Here is a 24,806-nt window from a genome sequence, read left to right as displayed (position 1 = left end):
AACTTCTTGAGGACAGCAGCAGCACCCACTCTTGTACAAATATAGATTTGATTTTGCTGAAGAGTTGAAATTCATTAGTGGCTTTCATCCTTAAAGGATAAATCTATGCTCTATCCAGCTGAAATTGTGTCCTTTGCATGGGAAGTATCCTTGGGAATAGGAGCTGGAGACTGGACCTATGATTTCAGTGATGTAGGGAACTACCAGGTGAGAAAAACAGTGAACTTGGGCAGGTTAATCTTCATCAATCCTGGGACTGGTCACTGCTAAGTTGTCATTGCTCTTCCAGAAGGGCAAGATGGAGATACCCGATTGCAAACAAACAAAAAGCAAAAAAAGGAAACAAACTCCCCCCCACAAAATAAAACAGAAGGAACAACTAGACTTTGCATCTTTTTCCATCCCAAAATGGTCTAAAGCTTGGTGGTAAGACAGTTCTGTAGAAATGAATGATTCAGACAAGATTTCTGGGTCACTTTGAGAAGTCTCTGGTCCTAGAAAAATGAAAACCAAAGACATCTTTTCAAAAGGTTTCTCATCCCCCCCAAAAAAAAGATTAGACAATTGGTAGGAAGTCACATCGATAGTAAACAAAATAGAATTTAATTTTGCTTCTGTATTCACCAGTCCTCTTTGATATGGAGACAGAGAGCCTCTTGCCAATGGAAACTTCAGGAGGCTACAGAATCATGAATAAACCTCAGCTTTAAGTTCATCTGACAGAGAGGGGAGGCTTGAAACTCTCTCTACCCAGTGGCTGATGACACTGAGGGAAGGGAAAAGCATCTGAGGTGCTTCTGATGATCAAGTGGAGAAGTCTTTTCTAGATGATTGCTTCTATTCCCTCCCTTGCCCTCCAGCCCTGGGCACAGGCATCCTCCTGCTGAGCCAAGCTTGGCTGCTTCTTGGAGGTGGCTCATAGCTTCTCGAAGTTGGAGGCTTTGTCTGGAGATCCTGAGCTGTCGTGGTGACCCTATACCATTTTGCGGGGGACACAGCCCTCTAGTTTCAATGCTTCCGGCCAGCCTTCATATTTATTCTTTTCTGGCTTATTCTTTAAGAACTGTAAGAGAGGATGGAGAAACTGGTCAACACTGTGTGAAGTGAGATTATCCAAGGGAAATAAGAAGAACTAGTTCTTCTCAGCTATACAACAATTCAAAATTCTAAAACACGTGATGGAAAATGCTGTCCACATCCAGAAAAAGAACTATGGAGTCTGAATGCAGATTGGAGCATATTATTTTCACTTTAAAAATTGTTTTGTTGTCTTTTCTTTCTTGTGATTTTTCTCTTTTGTTCTGATTCTTTTTTCACAACATGACAAATGTGGAAATATGTTTGATATGGCTGTACGTGCACAACCTATATGCTTTTTATCCTGGGGAAGAGGGAGGAAAGGGAGAAAAATTTGGAACTCAAAATCTTACAAAAATGAATTCTGAAAACTGTCTTTATATGTAAGTGGAAAAAATAAAGTACTATTAAGTGCAAAAAAAGCCTTTATATAGCACCTACTATGTGCCAAGCACTATACTAAGCATTTTACAAATATTATCTCATTTCATTCTCACAACAACCTTGGTGTTATCATTATTTATGTTTTATAGTTGAGGAAACTGAGGCTAAGTGACTTGTCTAGGGATATCTAGCTAGCATGTCTCTGAGACTGGATTTGGAGTCAGGTTTCCCTGCTGCCCTGCTGCCCATTCTGCTTATGAAGAACTAAGTCATACCTCCCTGACCCTATGATCATAGACTGAGACCAGGAAGGTAGCTCAGAGGCCATCAAGTACAACCCCTTTATTTTATAGATAACCAAATGGAGGCTTAGAAAGCTGATGTCTTGTTCAAGGTCACTCAGGTAGCATATAATATGTGCAATAACTCTTATTATTCTTGAAAGAGCCTTCACACACATTTTCTTGATAGGTTTTGGCACATAGGATCTGGAACAGGTCTTTCAGACACTCTCTAGCCATATGACTCTAAACACCCCTTCATCCCTCTGTGCCTCAGTTTCCTCAGCTGTAAAAACAAGATAATATTATACACCTATCTTCCAGGGCTGCTATAAAGATCAAATGAGATAATATATGGCAACACTTCAGAATCCCTACTGTATTATATAAGTTCTAGGTATTATCTTTCAGCACCTCATTCTTCCAGCCTTGAATCCCCAACGCCCCTCCTGCTGCCTTTATTATTCTCAGGACCCTCCATTAAATTGACTCATCTTCTTATCACTCTCTTTGGGGACTTGCTAAGTGATTGTAGCTAAGCCACAAACTAATTCACTTTGGTGCTAATTTCTTAGTGAGTCACTCTTCCAGATAACAGATTTCCATTTAAACAGAGATCTTCAAAGCTATCAGCCAAAGAAAGGACTAATGGGAAAATTTAGTACATTTAGGCTGGTCTAATGTGGGAAAGATTTTAGGGCCCAAAAAAGGCTCCTTCAGGATCTTATAAACCACACCTAAGAGGCACTATTGACCTCCAAGTAAGGTCAGCCCCAGTCAGAGGAACAATTTCATGGAAATGCCTGAATTGTCCACAGACAAGATTTCTAAAGGAGGTCAGCATTTGGAGATTTGACTAGAAAGTCTTTAACATTTCACTCAGAAAAACATTTGCAACTGGCAGAAACTTAGACCCCAGAGGACAGGAACAAAGTCCAATCCCGTGGCCGACTAGGAAGGCCAAATGTGAAATGAAAATCAAAGAAGAAATTTATTTACTAGTCCTTGCCTATATTCTTGCCATGAATGTGATTTTTTAAAAAATCTTTAATCATTTAAAAAGATTTTTAAAAATTTTCCCTCCGTTATATTTAAAATAATTTTTTTACATTTATTTTTTAAAACTTTGAGTTTTAGCTCGTCTCTCTTATCTTCATGCCTAGCTCCCATTAAGAAAGCACATATAAAATTATGCAAAACATTTCTATAAAAGTCATGCTGTGAAAGAAAACATAGATCCCCCCCCCAAAAAAACCCCCTCAAGAAAAATAAAGTAAAAAAAAAAAGAGAGAGAGATAAAGTATGCTTCAATCTATATTCAGACACAATCAGTTCTTTCTCTGGGTTTAGATAGGATTTTCCATTATTTTCAGAGTAGTCGTGGATCATGGTATTGCTGAGAATAGCAAAACCTGCCATGAAGGTAGTTCATTTATTTGTTTAACAGTCAATCTCGTCAATCTGCAATACCCCCAGCAATGCATTGGGTTGCCAACTGTCTATGATTTTATTGGTATTTCTAGGCCTGAATAACAGAACTTCATACTTCACAGGTATAGTTTGGATTCTATTTTAAAAGAGGCCTTTGTGCATTCTGATACATAACACAAGGTCAGACACATGGTGAGCATCTCATAAATCTCATAAGGAACATGGTGTTGGCTAAATTAGTAAAAACAGCTCTGGAGACGGGCCTCCAATGAGTTTCCCAACTGTGCCTCCTGACTCCAGGTATTAGTTAAGCATTCTTCCTTCTCCTGACTTATTCCTTATCCAATTTTTGAGATGAAAACTCTTGATCAGGGGAGTCAAACTCGTGGTCTTCCTGAATCAGATAAGAATGGACTTTGGGAAGCACTTAATAAAATGATAAAATATGATGCAAATCAGATTATGTAAATTTGTGATTTTATCCCACCATGTGTTCTATTCTTTGAGTTTGACACTACTGCTCTTAAGGATCTAATATAAATGTAAAACTCAGGAGGTCGCCTACTTTGGGTTCTTTGTTATTTGGCTGTTAGGGATCGGATCAGAGAACCCCCAAAATGAAGCTAGCAGGGATCTTGGAGGTCCTTCCAAGTCCAGCCTCTCTATGTTATACATGAGGAAACCCAGGCATAAAAGTCATTTTGACTTGCCCTATGTCACACATATTGTAAGTATCCCCTGAATCCAGGGTTCTCCCCATTGTCCTGTCCTGCTTCTCTGCTCCTGCCTCCCAGAATGCCTCAAACTAATTGGGTTCCTATTGTAGATAAGCTATATGAGATGGTACCTCTTCAAAGGGGCTTTTCCCCTTGATGCCTTTGGCACCTAAGAAGACCCAGCTGTCCCGAAAGCTGATGTTTTGTGCATGGATACTTCCCAAGTCAGTGAACAATTGTCGAGCTTCTGGGTTCAACCTGAAAAGTGAAAAGAGAAGACAACAGAACTCTGTCATCATACAGGTACGGGGGATTTTGTGTCTCCAGATAGAACACAACTGTACTAAGGATGGCATCAAGAACTCCTACCCATCTGGAAATCCTCCTCAGGCCCTACGATGAGTTACAACTGCCATCTGCCCTATGACAGAAGGGACAGGTCCTAAAGGGATGTCTGAAGCTCAAGGAAAGTAAAGAAGAGGGGAGGGGAGGAAGGGAAGGGAAGAAGGAATGAAGAGTGGGAAGGGGAAAGGAAAAAAGAGGAGAAGAAAGAGAAAGAAAAGGGAGGGAAAAGGAGGAAGGAGAAGAGAGAAGAAGAAAAGGGGAGAAGAAAGAAAAGAAGGGAAGGGAAAGGGAAAAAGGAAAGGGAATAGGCAGGGAGAGGAGAGGAGGGAAGGGAGGGAAAAGGAAGAGATGAAAGGAAGTAAGAGAAAGGGAGGAGAGGAAAGAGAAGAGAAGGGAAAGGAAAAGAAAAGGGAAGGGAAAGAGAGGGAGCTTCCTGACTTAGGGCTCTCTGTTCAAAGGGTGAGGCAGCAAGGCAGTATATTTTGTAGGGACAACCCCAAAAGGGGACCAAAGAGGCCCCCAAAGCTGCTTTTTTGGATTGGATAATCTGGTGGAATGCTCAGTGATTTTGTACTTACTTTGTGCCTGGGTCATCAAATGAGGCTACCAGTACTAGGGTGCTCTCTGGAATTTCTTTTAGAAATGTCAGTAATGCCTCAATATCTATTGGAGAGAAAAATAATCACAAGAAACTAGAAGTTAGGCACAAATTCTATATACCAAAATCACTTGCTCTTTCCCCCATCTCTGGGTCCTCTTCTCTCCATCCTTTTTTGACAGAAAAATCTTCGATTTTCTATTCTAGGGTTTCATTAGAAATACAAGTTTCCCAGACAGGAAATCCCCCCATATTGGGGTCCCATTCAGTAACAATAGTTTTCTGGCAGAGACCTCTCAGTTTCTTCAAATGTCTTCCTAGGTTTAGAAACCAAACCAAGCAAGTTGGGTATAGTGCAAAGGGACTGAGTTCAGTATCGGAAGTTGCAAGTTCAAATCCTGATGCTGTGATTTAGCTTATCAGAATGACCTCAGGCCTCAGTTTCTCCATTTTCAAAATGGGGATGGGTTGGGATAGATAAGTTCTAAGGCTGCTTCCCCCTTGAGATGTAATAAAACTGATGGTTCTTCTAGGGAGCCTTTCTAGAACCATCCCATGCCTCCTAGGGAGGAGGAAGAAAATAAATGATTCTCCATCCATTGGGGGATGTCATGGCCATTCTAGTCCTTGCCCCTTCCCAGGGTCATTGTCTTGAGGGTGTGTCTTAGTATTGTAGAATTATAAGCATGTGTGGCAATCCCCCACAGCATCACTAGGCTTTCCCTCCATCTCTGGGCAGAAGTAGGGCTGTAGGATCATGGGACTGTTAGAAATGGACGGGACCATGGAAAACTTTGAACCTCAGCCCCCTCTTTCTTCCTCCTCTGGTACTCTACTTGTCCTCAGATCAAGCAAAAGAAAATCTGAAATCTTCATAGACCCTTGATCCCATTTTCCCCATGAGGGGAAGAATTCACAGCAACTGTACCTGTCAGGCAGCATGACTGAGGTCTCCAACTTCTTCTCCCTTTCCAAGGGAGTTTTGGGGACTTTCCCATTGCTTCCCCAGTCCCTGTCTATGCCCCACCTTTTGACTACAGCTATTCATCCCCTGATTACCCTTTCTCCACTCCAAATCTCTAATCTCTGAAAGTCTCTTTGGGGGGCCATTTTGTTGAACCCTTTCATTTTGCACATGAGGAAACTGAGGCTCACCCAGGTAGTAAGTGTAAGAGTTGGGATTTGAACTTAACTAGTTCAATAGGCTAGAGCCAACTATTTGGAGTGAAAGTTTTTCTTCTCTCAGAGCCCTCACTATCATACAGGATAGCTGGGCACTTTTCCGGGTGTGGGTATCTGGAGGGCTTGGCCACATTTTAGAAAAGGGGCTGGCAGCAAGAAATCCTTGAGCATACCAATGAATTTTTATTTGTAGACAACTACCACGGGGTCTTAGGATACTGGTTTTTGGAGTCCAACCTTCTTATTTACATATGAGGAAACTGAGTCTTGGAGAGGTCAAGTGATTTCCCTCAAGATCACACAAGTAGTAGTAGTAGAGCCAGGTCCTTGGACTCCAAATGAAGAACAATCTGGAGGCCCCGAATGTTTTCCAAAAAATGGTTGGATATTTCTATCTTCCACTTGCCAAGTGAGGTCACATGGATACACTGTGCAAACTTTAAGGAGCTGTCCACATGTTAGCACATTATTATTTTTTTATCTTAAACTTCAAACCAAGCAGATCAGAAAGAGCTTTTTTTTTTTTTTATCACAATAAAAGGTTCATCTTTGTGGGTCCACAGCTCTACACAGTGATGCTTGTTTGTTCTCTCTCTCAAGGGAAACTTTTCCCTACAACTGGTCAGAGGTGGTTGGGATAGAAATGGTGAGTCCAAAGGATAATGCAGGCCCTTCCTGGGGTACCCAGGTCCTCCTATGGGAGCAAAAGCAGGGCCAATTCTTGTAAGAGACGAGCAAGAAAAAGAAAGCTTGGCAGGCAGAGTTGTTTTGTTCTTCTCCACAGGGAACTGTTCCCCAGGATCAATGGACTGTATTTGTTCTGCAAAACTTGAGTGCAGTCCACGAAGGGAGCCAGCTAAGGTTAATTAATGTTGCTCTTCAGCCCCTGGGAGCAGCACAGTGCCCCCTCCCACCTCCTCTCTCCCACTCTCGACCAACTTGGGAATGCAGAACATGAAGGATGCTGAGAGAGTCAAAGCCACGTTCAACAGCTCTGAGGGAAGGAAACATTTCTGCATCCACAGAAGGAAGGCCAAGGGCTTCCTGTGTGCCAAGTAATTTCTCTTTTCTGGGGCGTATATTCCTTATATCTGGTAGCCCAGCTTACCGATGCCCCATGGCCTGTTCACAGCCACCATTCCCACATGCATCCTGAGCTTCAGCCTGTGCTTCTCTCTTCACTTAAGCAATCACTCAATCAGAATTCATTGAACACCTACTATGTGCCAGGCACTGTGCTAAGCACTGGGGATATAAAAAGAGGCAAGGGAGGAGAGGGACTTCCAGTTCCCCAGAAAATCAATCTGCCAGGCTGAGGGGGAAGTTGGTTTGGTGGCTGATGGTTTATAATGCCCTTTGTCCCCAACGCATTCTAGGGATATGGCTGATGTGTCGACTTCTATAAGAAACTATGTTTTTGGTGTTTTTTTTTTAAATGATATCTCCATTTCCAAATATAATCTTCCCATGGGTTATTCTTTAATTTCTAAAAAGTTGAATTTATGATTTTATTGGCATAGGGAATTATTAGTTAGGAAACTTCCTCTACTATTGAAAATTGCAGATTATCAGTTTATTGTCTTAAAGAACTAGCCAGCACACTCTGAGATTAAATGTCACTAAACCTGTATGGTTCCTCCCAATTCTAAGGTGGCTCTCTGTCCACTACCCACACGTGCCCCTTCCTTTCTTCCTTTGTTGTCCTTCTCAGACACTTTTATTTTTAATGAGTTGCTTCTCCTTCAGGAGGAAAGTGAGGGCTGGCCTTTTTTTATTTTTGTATTTCTGTTATCCAGTAGGTGCTTAATAAGTGCTAGGTTGGATTATATCGGTTACAAGTGGGAAGGCCAAAGAGGAGGACAGCTGCTGTTGTTATTTTTGATCTGCCAACTGAAAGATCGAGCCAACCTTGGATCTTTCTGAAGACCAGGAATGGGATGGGAACCACCGATGAACTCATCATCAGCGTGCAAGAGGGACCTCAGAACTCTACAATTCTCTCTTTTTGGAGAATCGTCATTAAGGAGAAGGTCTTTGATTATAATGTGGGGGAGGGATAAATTTCAAATGTTAGAGCAGGGGTTCTCAAACTATGGCCCATGGGCCACATGCAACCGCTGAGGACGTTTATGTGGCCCACCGGGTTATGGCAAATGGGCTGAGAGGCTGAGACAGAGTGTGAGCTTTTGTTTTTACTATGGTCTGGCCCTCCCACAGTTTAAGGGACAGTGAACTGGCCCCTATTTAAAAAGTTTGAGGACCCCTGTTTAGAGTATGAACTGAATTTAATTTTCTGATAGAAAGAACTAAAGCTAGTACTGTGATGACAGCCTGATTCTAGTCAATAACTTCATTTCTTCTGATGAGACAGAGAAATGTCAGCTCTTACCATCCACCCTGCTGCAGCCTCCTAAGATCCTTAAGGTCTTACTCTCTATTCTGTCTCTTTACCTTTAGGCCTCTGGAACTTTTAATTAATAAATAAACATTTTAAAAATACCTACTATATAATAGGTACTGTCCTAAGTACTGGGGATACCAACAGAGGGAAAAGACAGTTCCTGCTCTCATTGATCTCACAGGAAAGGTGCTGGCATTTAAGTGGAGGGGAGTGGAGGGGAAAGGCTTCTCCTATAAATTAAAAAAAAAATTTTGTTCCACTAAGTGGCAATGGAACATAGTGGTTAGAGTGATGGATTTGGATACAGGAAGACTTGCATTCAGATCCTGCCAGATCTCAAATTTATGAGCTGAATCTTTTAACTCTTAAAGTTATTTAACCCTTAAGCCTTAATTTCCTTATCTGTAAAAGGGGATAATCTCCATTGGTAGTATTAGATGGATAGAGAAATAGTCTCTACTTAAGAAGTGTTTTGCAAACTTGAAAGTGCTAAGGAAATACCAGTTATCACTGTTCTGCTCTCCCTGCCCATATCCCTGGCAACAGCTGGACTTTCAATATGAAAGGGTATCCTTACCTCCGGAGAACATATCAAAGGATTGGTGCTTCTTGAGAATTCCTCTTGTTCCTAAGGGTTGGAATGAAAATATAATCATTATTATCTACGATAACTCATGATAGTGAAAACAGCTTTTAATGACTCAATAACCTGGCCCTCTAAAGCACCCCTCCAAAATGACCCCTCACTCTAGCAGAGACCTTGCAATGCTCTCTCTCCCATTCCTAGGCAGCTGAAGAAGAAGGGATTGTGAGCTCAGGGCAGCCTAGAACTGGGGCTGGAAGGGACCCAAGAGGCTGCCCAGCTGCCTCTCTTCCCATTTTATAGATAAGGGAACTGAAGCCTAGAGAGAGAAGGCTCAAGAAGCCGGAAGTGCAAGAGCCAGGATTCTAATCTGGATCCTCTGACTCCAAAGACAGGAGGCCGTGTCCTTGGGAGACCAGAAATATCAGGAATGATGTTGGTTTCTTCCCCAGTTCTGACTGTCTTTCTCCCCAGCCCCTTCTCTCTATCTCTTTCTCTACTCCCTCTTTCCCTTCCTTCCTTCCTTCCTTCCTTCCTTCCTTCCTTCCTTCCTTCCTTCCTTCCTTCCTTCCTTCCTTCCTTCCTTCCTTCCTTCCTTCCTTCCTTCCTTCCTTCCTTCCTTCCTTCCTTCCTTCTTTCCTTCCTTCCTTCCTTCTTTCCTTCCTTCTTTCCCTCCCTCTCTCTGTTCATCTCTCATTTTATCTCTCTCTGCATTTGTCTTTCTCTGTCTCTCTTTTTCTCTGTCTGTCTCTCTCCCTCTCTCCCTCCCTCTCCTTCCCTCCAACATACTTCTCCCCTGTTTTTCTTTCTGGCTCCCAGCTAGGTGGCCATGAATGGTTCTTGCCTTCTTTGTTAGAATTTCAGTCGAAGCAGCTGCCTTTCCCCCCCCCTCTTTCTCCCTCTCTTGATACCCTCCCTTTTTCTCAAGCTAGTGACCTGGCCATATCTTAATTTGTTTTTCCCTTCTCCTTTTTTTTCATCTTGAGTTTAAGATTTAAGCTGATAGCCTGTTTAATCTTGTGTCAAATTAGCCCACTGGACCCTAGGAGACCCCTACCCATTTATAACCCAGCCTCATCTTTGTGAAAATGCTTTCTTTGTGTGATTCTGTAGATCCTCAAGTTAGAGGTGCCATTTTGGATGGATTTACATGTGTCTGTTGAGATCAGAATTTCCTAGGAGTCTTTGTATTTACAAGGGCTCATTAAAATTCCCTCCGAAAGTTTCACCTGAGGGAGACATAGAACTACAGACAGTTCATAGCAATGTTCAATCTGTCTTTTGCTCTGAGATAGGGAAACTTGCTAAGAGGGAAGGGAATTCTTTTGAGATGCAAAAGATGAAACCCAAAATGATACAGATTCTGTCCTCAATGAGTTTATGTCCAGATAACACACCCCTTTCTTATTCTTTTCTTTAATTTTTTTTTTAACAACCAATCAACATGTATTTTCTCTGCCTCCATCTCTCCTGGGACAAAAAAAATTACAAACCTTGAAACTAATCTACATCATCAAGCAACGCAAATTCTTAGTGGATAGAGTGCTGGCCATAGACATCACCTCTATTAACCCGAGCAAGTCTGGTATTCTCTCTGAGCCTCAGTTTCCTCATCTGGAAAATGGGGATAATAATAATGTTAGCCAACAGGATTGTTGGGAAGACCAAATGAGTCTTTGCAAACCTTAATGATCCACGTGATGTCAGTTATCATAATTATTCCTAGACAGCATTCGTAATAGATTCAGAGAGTGGAGGGAAGCATGTTGGCATGTGGGAAAGAGCAGTGGGTTGAAATCTCTTCTCCGGTGCTCATTATCTGCTTAAGCTTGGGTAAGGTCCTGTCCTGCTATTTAATGTTATTTCCTGTCTGATGCCTGGCAGACCTAGCAGGGGTTCTCAAACTATGGCTGGGGGGCCAAATGCGGCTGCTGAGGACGTCATGGCAAGTGGGCCGAGGGGCGGAGACAGAGTGTGGGTTTTTGTTTTTACTAGAGTCCAGCCCTCCAACAGTCTAAGGGACAGTGAACTGGGCCCCTATTTAAAAAGTTTGAGGACCACTGGATAAAAAGATAAAGACCAAATCTACAAGCATTCTTAATAATTTCCCTTGGCCTCAGTTTCCTGATCTGTAAAATGTGAGGTCATTTCCAGCTCCAGATGGATAATTCCCAGTTCTATAGCAAGTCACCTCTGCAAAGACAAAGAAATTTACTATAGACAGAATACCTGTCTCATATATCCTTACTCAAGAACCTGATGGTGTCTGAGTTTGGAATACAAAGACAATCAGGTATCTAACCTAACTGGAGGGAGCTCCTTGAGGGCAGGAGTTGTCTCCTTTGTGATTTTATATCCTCTGAGCCCAACCCAGGATCTAGCACATAGTAGGCTCTTCAAAAGTGTTTGTGGATTGACCAGTCTTTCCTTTTTTGTAATCTTGGGTTTCTTTCAAGACTTAGATGCTTCATGAATTCTTTTCAGATGCCTTTAGTTGCAGTGTACTTCTTCCTAAAATTACCCAGCATTCATTTGGTAGATATGTGATATCCATTTATATTTATATTGTTTCCACATAAGAATGGGAGCTCCTTGAGGGCAGAGAGTTGGTTTTTCTTTATTTGGTATCAGTGGTGCTTAGCACAGTATCTGGCATACAGTAGGGGCTTAATAAATGCTTTCTGATGAAGTGGAAAAAAGCATCGAAACACTTATATTTATATTGTTTCCACATAAGAATGGGAGCTCCTTGAGGGCAGAGACTTAGTTTTTCTTTATTAGTTATCAATGGCGCTTAGCACAGTGCCTGGCACACAGTAGGGGCTTAATAGATGTTTTCTGCTGAACTGAAAAAAGCCTTGAGCGTGGAGCCAGAGCTTTACTTTTGGCTTGGCCACTTACTACCAGTCCTTTCGTGTCTCCGTCCATGATTTTCCTCATCTATAAAGCGAGGGGAAGTTGGAATGATCCCCACAGCTCTAAATCTCCAAAGTCCTGGGAAAGGCGCACTGGAGTATGGGGCTACCCTGAGCATCCTCCTCGATGCAGGCCGTTGTTCCTCCCCGCTCCCACTAGATGGCGGTGTTGTAGAGGGGATGGGAGGGAAGTTTCCAATTTGTAGAAACTTTCAGGTGGGGCTGGAAGCAGGGTCCAGGGAGCTCTTTGTGCCTTTGTGGTGATTGGCAGAGACTCCCCCACCTCCGAGGAGTGGCCAGTCCTAGCCCTTGGGGGTCCACAAGGGTCTCAGCAATCAGAACCCTGTAAATCCTAGTACTCACAAACTCCCCGGACTTGGGATTTCATAGACATTTCCTCCCAGATGCAGCCTGGAACCTGCCCCCCTCCCCACCGCTGGCCCATCCATTCCCGGGGGGCGTCCCCCCCAGGGAGCCCTACTGTGTGCTATGTGGATGCTCCTGATGGCTCTATCCCTTACTGTCCCTGAGAGTCAGAATGATGTCCTTCAGCTCATCTTGGAGGCCCAGGGGCGCTGTCCAACGCGTGATGTTCTCTCATGTTTGATTTTTGGCATATCAGCAAATAAAATGATGAGCAAATCAAGAAGCATTTATTAAGTTCTTACTGTGTGCCAGATGCTGAAGACACAAAGGGAAGGAGTAAGCATTTATGTAGCAGCTAAATGAGCCAAACATGGTCAATGACTCTTGACAAATATCTCATTCCACAGCTGGCTCCGGAGATAGGGGATCCTGTTATGCCCATTTTACAGCTGAGGAGCCTGAGGCAAACAGGTTGGATGAATTGCCCAGAATAATGTCATTACTAAGTGTCTGAGGGTGGATTTGAACTCTGGGTTTCCTGATACCACATGGAACACTGCTCCATCCATTGCATCAGTGGCCCTTGATACAAAATATAAAGATGACGAAATAATCCCTGCCCTCATTGTGGGGGTGGGCGACAGTGCACAGAGAACTCGGCCTGGAGTCAAAAAGACCTGAGTTGAAATCTGGCCTCAAGCACTAGCTAAGTGATCCTGGGTAAGGCACCCTCTGTTTGCCTCAATTTCTTCATCTGTAAAGTGGGGATAAGAACAACTACTTCCCAGGGCTGTTATGAGGATTAAATGAGATAATAATTATAAAATGCTTAGTTCAGGGCCTGGCACACAGTAGGTACTATATAAGTGTGAACTATGATTATTCATCTAGCCTGATGTTTTGAGCTTTTCCCAGGACCATGGGACCTTGTACACAGTGCAGAGGGGTTCTGTGAGAAAATGTAACTCAGCCACATTTCCCTTTAGCATCTGATGCCAGATTGGCATCTAGGACTTCCTGATGCCAAGGAAGTGCTCCCTATGTAGCCTGCATTGAAGAAGAGGAGTCTCACATCTTAAAGAACAGATTCTATCTTGTGGCCTTGGGAAATCCAGTAAGTTTCAGAAGGCTAAGGAAGCTATCTATCTATCTATCTATCTATCTATCTATCTATCTATCTATCTATCTATCTATCCATCCATCCATCCATCCATCCATCCATCCATTCTATCTGTCTGTCCGTCCGTCCATCCATCCCTCTGTCTATCTATCTATCTATCTATCTATCTATCTATCTATCTATCTATCTATCTATCTATCTATCCATGCATCCATTCATCTATCCATCCATCCATCCATCTATTCTGTCTGTCTGTCTGTCCGTCCATCCATCCATCCCTCTGTCTATCCATCTATCTATCTATCTATCTATCTATCTATCTATCTATCTATCTATCTATCTATCTATCTATCTATTTATCTATCTATCCATCCATCCATCCATCCATCCATCCATCCATCTATTCTATCTGTTTGTCCATCCATCCGTCCATCCCTCTGTCTATCCATCCATCTATCTATCTATCTATCTATCTATCTATCTATCTATCCACCTATATCTAGGTATTTATGCAATCTATCATCAGCAGCCTGTTTATCATCCATTCAGCTATCCATCTACCTGTGTATTATCTGTCAGCTTATCTATCATCTGTCAATCAATCTATATCATCTATCTATTCATCTAACACTTTTCTATCATTTACTCATCTATCTACCATCTATCTTTCATCTACAATACATTGATCTATTTATATATTAGCTATCACTTTATCTATTTATCTATGCTATTTACCATGTATCCACCTATTTATAATCTATCCATCATCTATCTATCCTCTATTTGTCCATCTGTCTATTACTTATCTACATCATCTGAGCATCCATTTTTCTATCTACTCTATCATCTATATAGTCTTCTATTTATCTAATTTATAATCTATTAAATTTATCATCTATTAATATATTTATCCTTTATCCATCTATCATTTACTGTCTATCCATCCATCTGTCATCCATCTATCTTCTATTTGTCCATCTATCTATTATTTATCTACATCATCTGAGCATCCATTTTCTATCCTCCATCTATTTATCTAATTTATCATCTACTAATCTACCTATCTTTTATCCATCTATCATTTATTGTCTATCCATCCACCTGTCACCTATCCATCTATCTATTCTTCTGTATTAAGAATGTTGAGAGAAATTCAGTATAACCCAGTGTTCTTCCAACCTTTGGGGATTTTTTGAATTTACAAAAACACGAGGGAAGGCTGGAGCCTGGTATTAACTCACTTTAACAGAAGGAAATCATTAGGAGAATGCCAATACCTTTCTAAAAAAATGGAGCATTTCCCCAGAAAGAGACAGGTATAAGAGCAGGGCTTATACCTCCAGGGTGAGCTAGAAATCTGATTTCAGGCCTTGCTTCTCTAGTAACCTGCTTCCAGAGGGAGACTCAGAGAACCAAAGGGAGACTCGGAGAAGAAAGAGGAGCAGGAAAAGGAGGAGAACAAAAAGAAGAGGAAAGATGGCAAGGAGAAAGACAAAGATAAAAGAAAAGGTGATTAAAAAAAAGAAGAGAAAAAGGAAAAACAACAAAACTTTGCTTGTTCTGAGACAGAAATCTGGGATGGACATTCTCTACTAGAACATCTTTCTGGGACTTGGAGGCCTGGACCTAGAGGGCAAGGTTAGGGACTAGTGCTGATTGGCAACTTATTGGGTAAATGGAATGAGGGAGAGTGTGGAGTCCAAGATGAAATCCTGACCAGACATGGGATGTTGGGAATTAGGGTGAATTTGGGGCAAGGCATTTGGCATGTGGGACTCACTGTGTCCCCCCCAAACTACAAAGTTGGGGCAGATGGCTCTTATTCTTGTGTTCCCCATGAGGTGACAGGGGAAGTGGGAGGGGGAATGAGTCTTGGGGTGGGGGAAAAATCAGGTGTTTCCTAAGTGTCCTAGTGTGGTGGCAGCTGTGGGTTACATATGGTAGTGAGATCATAATTCCTCTGAGGGGCAAAACTGGCTTAGAGGGATGAAAGTGGAAGCTTGCCCAACGAGAGAGAGAGAGAGAGAGAGAGAGAGAGAGAGAGAGAGAGAGAGAGAGAGAGAGTGGTAGAATACTACCATTAGTAGTATTATTACTTACTATTAGTAGTATTATAATAGTGCATTAGGGCAAATGTATTGAGATTATCCCCTTGATTTGTGGAGAGGTTGAGACATAATCCATTTTCCCACCCCCTGGCTGACATTACCCACTCCTGGGGATCCAGACGGCTCACACTCTGGAAACCACTCTCTAGGGTGATAGCATTACTTATTTTATTTTTTAATTTTCAGATGTGTGAAGTAGTTAGGGTTAAATGACTTGCCTGGGATCACATAGATCTTATTTTTCTCTCTCTCCTTCTTCCCCTCCCCAATCTCCACCGAACAACAACAACAATAAGAAATAAGTTAAAATTTATCAAGCATCCATGCACCAGGCAAATATTATCTTCACACCAACCCGGGGAAGTAGGGACTGTTAATACCCTCATTTGCAGATCAGGAAACTGAGGCACACAGAGATTCAGGACTTGCCGAGGCTCATACAGTTAGCACGGAGCCTGCCAGGATCGTGAGGGTCCTGTGCTCCCAGCTGTTTCTACAAAAGAAGCTTCCTCCTGGATTCTCTCCAACTTCCTTTTTCCCCATATAGATTCATCCTAATCCCCCCTCAGAGTTAATGCCTTACAAGTCCTTGAAAGTCATTTCCCTGAGTTTTTTAGAGAAATGCTGGTCTTCTTTTCTCCTTCCCTTCCTTCCTCTCTTCCTGCCTCCTCTCTGACGGACCTAGCATGATGCTCTCGGCTCTCTCCTTGAGTGCGGCTGCCTCTAAGCAGGAGAGGAGGCCGAGGATGGCTTTGCATCCTTTTGCACGCACTCAGATAAGACTACAATGACTTCCCTTAAAAGGAGATGGTTAGGGCTCCCTTTCCCTCTCTTCCCCCTTCATATCAATTAGTCAGTGACATCTTCCAGCCTCTGGATCTCAGACCTATAGCTGTGAAAGACCCCAGAGGCCTCCTCGTCCAACATAGCCCTGGATTTGCCCATGATCCCACAGGGAGTAAGAGAAGGGAGATGGGAGTGATTGAAGAGGAAAGGGTGGGAGGATATTTCTTTGGAAAGGGAAGCAGTCAAGAAACGAAGATAATTTCTGGGAAGTTCTAATGGGAGAATGAGAAAGGCTCTGAACCTCAGTTTCCTTGTCTGTCAGATGGGAGAGTTGCATTTAATGACCACGAAGGTCCCTTTTGGCAAAACTACAGTCTTATGATTCCCTCCTCCCCAGAGCAGTTTAAAGAGTTGGGGGTGATAATAATGCACTTCTCTGAGACTCAGTATAGTAGAATAATACTGAGCAATCCTAGAGCAAGTCCAGCATGGTGAGGGCCTGGGTGTGGAGCCAAGAAGACACAGATTAAAATCCAACCACCAGCACTTAGAGCATTTGCGTCTATTCAACGGCAGAGTCACAAACTCTCTGAGCCTCAGTTCCCTCATCTGGAAAAGGGGGACAATAATGGCACCTACCTCCCAGAGTGGTTGAGAGGATCAAGCAGGAAGTTATTTGTAAAGCACCTGGCCAATCTCTAAGAGTTCTATAAAAGCTAGCCTTGGGTCTAGCTTCAAATCTACTTGGTGGTATGGACCCCTTCTTACCCTTGTAATGGCCTTCCCTCCCACTCTGCCCTTGCCTCTCTCAGCCTTGAGTACACAGGAGGTGCTTAATCAACACCTGCTGAACAGTCACTCACCATCCACGAGTGCAATGTTGAGTCCTCTGCCAACGTTATTTTTCACAGCACTCATGAGTCTAGATAAAAGAAGAAAAGGTAGAGCCGGAAGCCTTAGCATAGATCTAAGAGCAGCCCCGGAGATTCCCAGGAGGGCCAGATAATAGAGAGCAAGGCAGATGGAGCTTGACCATGGGTGACCATGGCCATCCAAGGAGCACCAGGAGAAGCTCATTAAGAAGCTTCGTCCCCAGTCCATCCTGCCCAGAGATTGCCAGTGATAGAGATGATGGACTTGCTTTCCACCTCCATGGTGTATGGGATAGAGAGCTGACTTGGGAGCTAGCCAGACCTGGATTCTATTTCTGCTTCTAACGTCAGTCACCTACCCTTTCTGTGCTCCAGGCAACTCTCTAAGACTGACTGGGTTGCTGGAGGGATGCTGGTCTGTACTGGTAAAAAGGGAACACCCTCATCCAGGAGTTCCCCAAACTAGAAAAATCATAGATCTGGGCCCCATCTGGGACCATTCCAGGTGAGATGGCTTTGGGGCTCTAGGTACCATTTTCTGTGAAAAGACGAAGACTGCGATTCTTTTTGAACAGCAAAATAACTACTTGGACATGTATACTAATATTGTATTTAATTTATACTTTAACATATTTAATATGTAATGGTCAACCTGCCATATGGGGGGGGGGAAGGAGGGGAAAAATCGGAACAAAAGGTTTGGCAATTGTCAATGTTGTAAAATCACCCATGCATATAACTTGTAAATAAAAAGCTATAATAAAAAAAAGAAAAGAAAAAGAAAAGAAAAGAAAAGAAAAGAAGAGAAGAGAAAAGAAAAGAAAAGAAAAGAAAGGAAAAGAAAAGAAAAGAAAGGAAAAGAAAAGAAAAGAAAGGAAAAGAAAAGACAAAGACTGAAAACAAAGACAAAGACTGAAAACAAGTGGGTAACCAAGCCCTCTGGGGGAATGTGTCTTCGTCCTCCCAGATCTTTGTTTTCATTTATAAGATAAAAGTCCTGGTTAGGACGTCATTCTTCAAAATGAATGCTTGTACTTCACCTTGATCATGTTTGAGCTGCGTTTTATTTTGTTTTTGTTTTTGTTTTTACTTTTTGCTGAGACAATTGGGGTTAAGTGACTTGTCCAGGGTCACACAGCAAGGAAGTGTTAAGTGTCTGAGGCCAGATTTGAACTCGGACTTCAGGGCTGGTGCCATCTAGCTGCCCCTGAGCTGCATTTTTTAAAAATTTCAGTCCTTGTCTGATAGAATGAGTGCATGCGATTTTGGGGGTATATGTATGGGGAGATTTTCTTAGCATCTCTTTTCTAGTTTTAGGCGTGTAACCCAAGGACTATTTGTTCAACTCAATCACTCTAAGATTACCAAGAGGGACAGCCTGGCATATGTGAGCAGGAAGCAGGGAGATCAGAGTTCAGATCTTCCCTCGGACTCTTCCTACCTGAGTGATCCTGAGTGAGTCACTGACCTCCTTCTGCCTCGGTACAATGAGGGGATTGGATCTGATGATCTTTGAGGTCTCTTCTAGCTCTTGATCCATGATCCTATGTACTATTACCCGACTGGCCAGCACCCAAGAATGAGTGATCCCTTATAGGTATGACAGACGGTCCTCAACTCTGGTAAACTGGGACATCATTCTGGGGAACCCTCCTCCCCCCCGGGAATCTATATTGGTGGAAAATCAAGCTCACCCTATAATTCCTGCCCACCCACCTTCTCCACTCCCTTGCCAAAATCTTCCCAAGCTATTTGGTGACTGGAAATCTAAATTCTCCAATGAGTGCATAAAGAATGACAATAACAGAATGTTCAAACAGCCCCGGGGGGACATATGAGTCTAGCCACGGAGAGAGAGGAGGGAGACCAGCTCTCTGGCTCAAGGATGGGGAAGGGGTTACTCAGACACTTACATCTTGTCTTCAAAACAGATGGAGGGTCCCACAACATTGGCCGCTCCGCTCGTGATCTTGAAGGCGAAGAAATCTCGATGACATTTGTTACTGTTGTCACACTTATTTCTTGGTTGCTCTGTGGGGAGAACAGACCATTGTTAGGGATCCCAAAGGAGCAAGCCGCGTGAGGACAGAGAAGGGGGGGGGACTGACTGGAGTTTTCTCTACTCCCAAACTGAGGCCATGTTCCACAGATATCTGCTGAGTGAACAAATTGAGAAATGTAAAGTTTTGGTCTAATAGCTTTTTTCTTTATTTTATGGAACACATTTTGGGGTGGTAGATGGAGAACAGGTCTTGTGAAGTGGGTAGCCCCAAATTTGTTTTGTTTGTTTGTTTGTTTGTTTGTTTTTTAAGTGACTTGCTTAAGGTCACACAGCCAAATATCTGAGGCTGGATTTGAACTCACTGGAATTCACTAACTCTCTCAACTCCAGGAAATAGGAATGACCCAATTCCTTTTCCTAATAAGGACCTCGACCATCTCAAGAGCCCTTCGGGACAAAATCTGACTTTCTTATTGGACCACAGGAAACGTCTTGCATGTTTAATTGTTAAAATTACCCTAAAACCTCACCTCTGTAAATGTCGCTCTTTAGTGCCAGATCCGCCATCTCTCCCCCCTTCCCCCTTTAATGAGAGCATATAAAGAAAAATAGCTCTTTGAACAGTTGTCCCCCAGGGCTGTTTGCATGCAGGGGATGAAACTGTGGCTTTCTGCCTGACAGGTTATAATTTATATTAATGTGTGTTTTTAACACTACCTGACAGTTCAGAAGGCACCATTAGGGAGAAGTGGATAAACGCAGAATTAGGGAATTTTGGGCTGTAGGGGAAAGGGAGCATTAAACAGTCAAAATATCTACCAGAACAGGATGAGAGTCGGTCTGGTTTGCACTCTGCCAGAGGTGGAGGAGATAGTACTGCTGGCCTCCGGAGGGGGAGGCTGGCGATGTCCCACATGATGCTAGGGCACCTGGGAGGTCATCAGCAAAGCCTCTGGGAAGCTCCGGAGAGTTCTCCCCTTCCAGAGAGCTCTGTAGTCTGGACAGACCCCTGGCCTGGGATTTTGGGATAACCCTGGGGAAGTAGCTCTATGAGAGGGATCCAAGAGAGGGATCCAAGAGAGGGATCCCTTCTCTTCCCAGGATCTCGGAAAAGGAAAGGGAAGCTGGTCTTTCTGGTAGTCTTGGGAGAAGGGAAAAGAGGAGGAGGAGAAGGAAGAGAAGGGGAAGAAGAAATAGGAGGATGAGGGAGGAAAAGGGGGAAGAGAAAGAGGAGATGAGTAAGGGGAGGAGAAGGGGAAGGAGATATAAAAAGCAGAAGAGAAGGAGGAGAAGAAAAGGGGAGGAGGAGGAAAAGGAGAGGGAAGAGATAGGAAAGAAGGAGAAAGGGGAGGAGGAAGAGAGGGAAAATAATCTTACTAACTACCTAAGGAAAAGTTAATTTTGAATTGATGAAGGATATATTTATATATTGTATATGTACACGTGTGTAGGGAAAGAAGAGATAGAGGAACACACAAAAGGAAGAGAGACCAGGAAGGGATAATTTATATAATGACATGACTTGTAAACACACCTATTTACACTTATATGTACACACCCATACTCATATATAAATACATATAAAAAGGCTCATTGACTCCCAAAGACTGGGAGAAGGCACAAGCTCCCGGAATCTTGAGCTTTCTGACCGAGTTCCCATCAAGGGCTGCGTGAGTCAAAGCCAGCAGGATCCCATGCCCGACACCCTGAGCTTGGTTGTTTAAGGTTAATTGTTAACAGGGCCTGACATTTATCGGTTCCTGGTTCCTGGTGATGTGTTTTCTTTACATGTTCAGGAGGGAAAGGGAACAGGAGCTGGGGCAGTCCTTGGATGCAGCTGCCCTTGAGCCTAAGAAATGGTGTGACAAGGACAACTCTTCCCAGACTTCCCCTCTGGAAAGATGAAAATCTCTCTATGGCAAACTCGAGGCAACTGAAGATCCTGCCCCTTGGTACCTGGCTCCGCTCTATGCTTAGCCCCTCTGCCCATTTCTTGAGGCTGCCTCCTCGTACCCATCTGGTGAGGAAGGCCAAAATCAAGGCCTTCTTAGAATCACCCCGCCTGCTGATTGTCTGATTTGCCGATGGACTTTTCTGGATTAAAAATTGGGCTGAATATCCAAGAACGGTAAATGCACAGGAAGAGTCAATGGTGATGACAATTGGCTCTTTCTCCTGGTCTAGTGACTTAGAGAACCTGCTGGAGCTAGAAGCCCTGGGGCTAAGTCCTCCCTCTGACCCATCCTGACACCCAAGAAGTCTCACCTGTCAGTACCCTGGGCACGCTAGCTCACAGAGGAGGTGCCGCCTGCTTTGGTAGAGGGCGTTCCCTCATCTGGCACTTCCCTGAAGCACTGATATCCTAGTTATTAGATAACTAATCTGCTAACTAATAATATCTAATAATAACTAATATAACTAATAATTATCTAATCTGCTACAGGGGTGGCTTAGATTCCTTCCTCTCCCCTCTTTGAAAAATGGTATTTACTAAACTGTCCCTCCCCTCTGCCCGGAGCCACACTGAGCACAGGGACCAGAAGGCCCTTTGCCAAATACAGTGTCAGGACTAATTAACCTCAGTCGCAGGCCCCTCATCAGTGACACTTCCCAGGAGCCCCCTTGACTTTGCTGCTCTCAGTCACCATAGTTACACACACAAAGCATCTTGGTTGCCCCAGCCTAACGGCCTGAAAACCCTCTGCCCAGAGTAGCCTCAAGCAGTCTTTGCCATGGAAAGTGTTCAGGTCACCACATCCAGAGGACACACAATGGCCTGGTTCCAATTTGCCTGGTTTGACTTTATACAGAGAAGGGAGGAAGGTGGGAAGGAAAGAAAGAAAGCAGGAAAGAAGTGAGGGAGGAAGGAAAAAAGGAAAGAATGGAAGAAGGAAAACAGGAAAGAAGGGAGAAAGAAAGGGGAGGGAAGGAAGGAAAGCCACAAGGGAGGGAGGGAAGGAGGAAGGAATGAAGGAAAGGGGAGGAAAGAATGGAAAGTAGGAAGGAAGGGAGGGAGAAAGGAAGGAAAAATGAAGGAAGAGAGAATGGCAGGAAGGGGCAAGAGAGGAAGTAAGAAGGGAAAGGAAAGAAGGAGAAAAGGAAAAAAGGAAGAAGGAAAGGGGAGGGAAAAGAAAAGTTAGAAGGAAGGAAGGAAAAGAAGGAAAGAAAGAGAGAAGGGAGGAAGGCAGGTATGTAGGAAGGAAAGAAAGAAGGAAGTGAGAGGAAAAAAATGGAAGTTAAGGAAGTAGAAAGGAAAGGAAGAAGGGAAGGAGGAAGAGAGGAGGGAGGAAGGATGGAAGTGAGGGAGAATATTACACTTGATATCAGGAAGAAGTGCTTAAGAGTTGATGGTTCCCCAAAGACAGGAGTGGACTGTGTTGGGAGGACAGAGGTTCCTTCTCATTTCTAATCCCTGATGCTCAACATCTGATAGAGGACCAGTTTTGGAATCAGGAAGCTTTGGGTATAAATCCAGGCTCAGGAGCATGTTCATTGGCTGTATGGCCAATGATTTCTAGCTTTTTCTGGCATCGGGCATGGTGACCCCGAGATCCACCTCAGCCCTCAATGGGATCTCCATGCTGTTTCCTGCCTAAACCTCCTGGCCCTGATAATTTCTGGAACAGATCTTGGACTCACTCCTCGCCTACCATTTTTTTCAGAGTGCTCCTGCCTTCCCTTTCTTTTTCCTCTTCAGGAGGGGTGGAAATTAAAGGAACAAAAAGGACGTGTTTCAGGATTAATCCTGGGCCGGGGGTCGGGCTGCAGAGACTCCTCTTTTCTGATTTTCTGACTGCTTCGGTTGCTGGGACCCAGTATAGCAGCACATGTGCTCCCAACATGTAGGCTTCCATCCGATTATGGGAAGAACATCACATTGATACCGGAAAAGGGATTACTCTGGGACTGCAGGGAGAACGTGGAGTTTGCCCAGAGCCTAATCATCTGCAAGCTGGGCCTTATAAATCCTGTGTCAATGTGCCCGCTTAAACAGTCTTTGCCAGAATTGATTTTCTGACCTTTGTGTTCCGACGCTGCCGGTGCTGGCTCCGGCTCCGCAGCCGAGAAGAATTGGGGCCGGTGCTTGTTGCAGCTGGGCTCTCCCCACGAGGGAGGGAAGCTTAGAATCCTGTTTAGTGAATTCTCAGTCTGCATTTCTCTCAGACCTGCTGCATCAAGTATGGGCCCAGGGAGGCAAAGGCACCTGGGAGCATCCCCAGGGCCAGCATCCCTTCAGGGAACGTGGGAAGCAGGAGGATCTGAGCAGGGGTCAGCCTTCTGGCTCCCCACCCAGACTCATTCTTCATAATTGGCTTTGATCACTGGACTGTGGTGGGTGCGTAGGAGGAGGTCTCCCTTGGCCAACTTCTCTTCTGCTCTTTAGACTTTGGTCTGGTTTTTTCAAAGGGGCCTTTACCGAGAAGAGGTACAGAACTGAGGATCAAAGGGCCTCAACTTGAATCATGGCGGGTTCCCTTTGGGCCACCCCCCAAATGTGAGCTGTGGGGAAGAGTGCCTCTGGGCAGTTTTCGGCATTTCCTAAAGGGCTTTCAGCAATGCTCCCCTGTCTGTCTGCCACAGAGCCTGTAATTTCTACCATTAAGTCTTCTTCTGAGTCGTTTTAGCACAGAGCTAGATCAGGAAGGGGTCTTAGAAGTCAGCAGTCCAAGCTCCTCATTTGACGCGTGAGGAAACTGAGACTCAGGAAGCTGAAGTAACTTGTTTAAAATCACACAGATTGGGAGTACAAGAGCCATGATTGAACAAGGCTCTGTGACTTCAAGTTCAACAGCTTTTCCAGGGATTGTGTGGCAAGCAGGGACAACAAGTCAGGAAGGGAGAAAGGAAGAGAAGCAGGGAAGAAGAAAGGAGGAAGGGAGGAAGGAAGGAAGGCAAGAAGGAAAGAAGGGAGAAAGGAAGGAAGGATAGAAGGGAGAGGAAGAGAAGGAGGAAGGGAGAAAGGAAGACAGGAGGTAAGGGAGGAAGCTATGGAAGGAGCGAGGGAGGGAAGGAAAGAAGGGAAGGAGAGAAGGAGGTATGGAGATATGGAAAGAGAGAAGGAGGGAAAGATGGAAGGGAAGGAAGGAAGGAGGTATGGAAAGAGAGAAGGAGGGAAAGAAGGAAGGGAAGGAGGGAAGGAGGTATGGAAAGAGAGGAGGGAAGGAAGGGAGGGAGGGAGGGAAGAAGAGAAGGAGGGAAGGAGAAAAGAAGATAGGAGGGAGGAAGGTATAGAAGGAGAGAAGGAAGGAAGGAAGAAAGGGAGGAAGGAAGGAAAGGAGATATTTCAAAATGAAGGTGCTATGAAAATGAAAGATATCAATAAAGTTTTTAAAAAAGATATAGTATTAAGCACCTACTATTCCCAAAGCGTGGTGCTAGGCTCCAGAGACAGAGCTAAAGCCTACAGACTCCCTTCTCACAAGGAGTTTCCGTTTCATATCCAGTAGCTTGAGAGGGTCCTGCCAGAGGTCCTTTTGCTCAGTTATGCAGCCCCTTTTTGCTGCTAATTCAGCCTCTACTATACTACTATACTACTACTATTACTCCTACTCCTACTACTAATGATACTACTATTAATACACTACCATACTATACTACTACTATAACTACCACTACTCCTATTACTCTTACTACTACCA

The 24,806-nt window shown here is 43.8% G+C and overlaps 1 protein-coding gene across 3 annotated transcripts in view; it reads right to left on the bottom strand.

The window, feature by feature from the left end:
- Window positions 1-582: 582 nt before the first annotated feature.
- Window positions 583-24,806, bottom strand: part of FAM3D (FAM3 metabolism regulating signaling molecule D) — a 48,748-nt gene continuing 24,524 nt past the window's right edge. For all 3 annotated transcript variants that reach the window (XM_074284243.1, XM_074284245.1, XM_074284244.1), the window contains exons 5-10: window positions 19,079-19,196; window positions 17,157-17,215; window positions 8,993-9,043; window positions 4,813-4,897; window positions 4,021-4,147; window positions 583-1,063 (exon numbers count right to left, since the gene is read on the bottom strand). In XM_074284243.1, coding sequence (XP_074140344.1) covers window positions 974-1,063; window positions 4,021-4,147; window positions 4,813-4,897; window positions 8,993-9,043; window positions 17,157-17,215; window positions 19,079-19,196 — 530 coding nt within the window. In that variant the 3' untranslated portion in view covers window positions 583-973. The remainder of the gene's footprint in view (window positions 1,064-4,020; window positions 4,148-4,812; window positions 4,898-8,992; window positions 9,044-17,156; window positions 17,216-19,078; window positions 19,197-24,806) is intronic.

This window comes from Sminthopsis crassicaudata, chromosome 1 (genome assembly GCF_048593235.1).
Source record: "Sminthopsis crassicaudata isolate SCR6 chromosome 1, ASM4859323v1, whole genome shotgun sequence".
In the NCBI taxonomy this organism is placed as follows: Eukaryota; Metazoa; Chordata; class Mammalia; order Dasyuromorphia; family Dasyuridae; genus Sminthopsis; species Sminthopsis crassicaudata.
The sequence above is the reverse complement of the archived record's forward strand: the minus strand, read 5'-3'. Positions and strand labels throughout refer to the sequence as shown.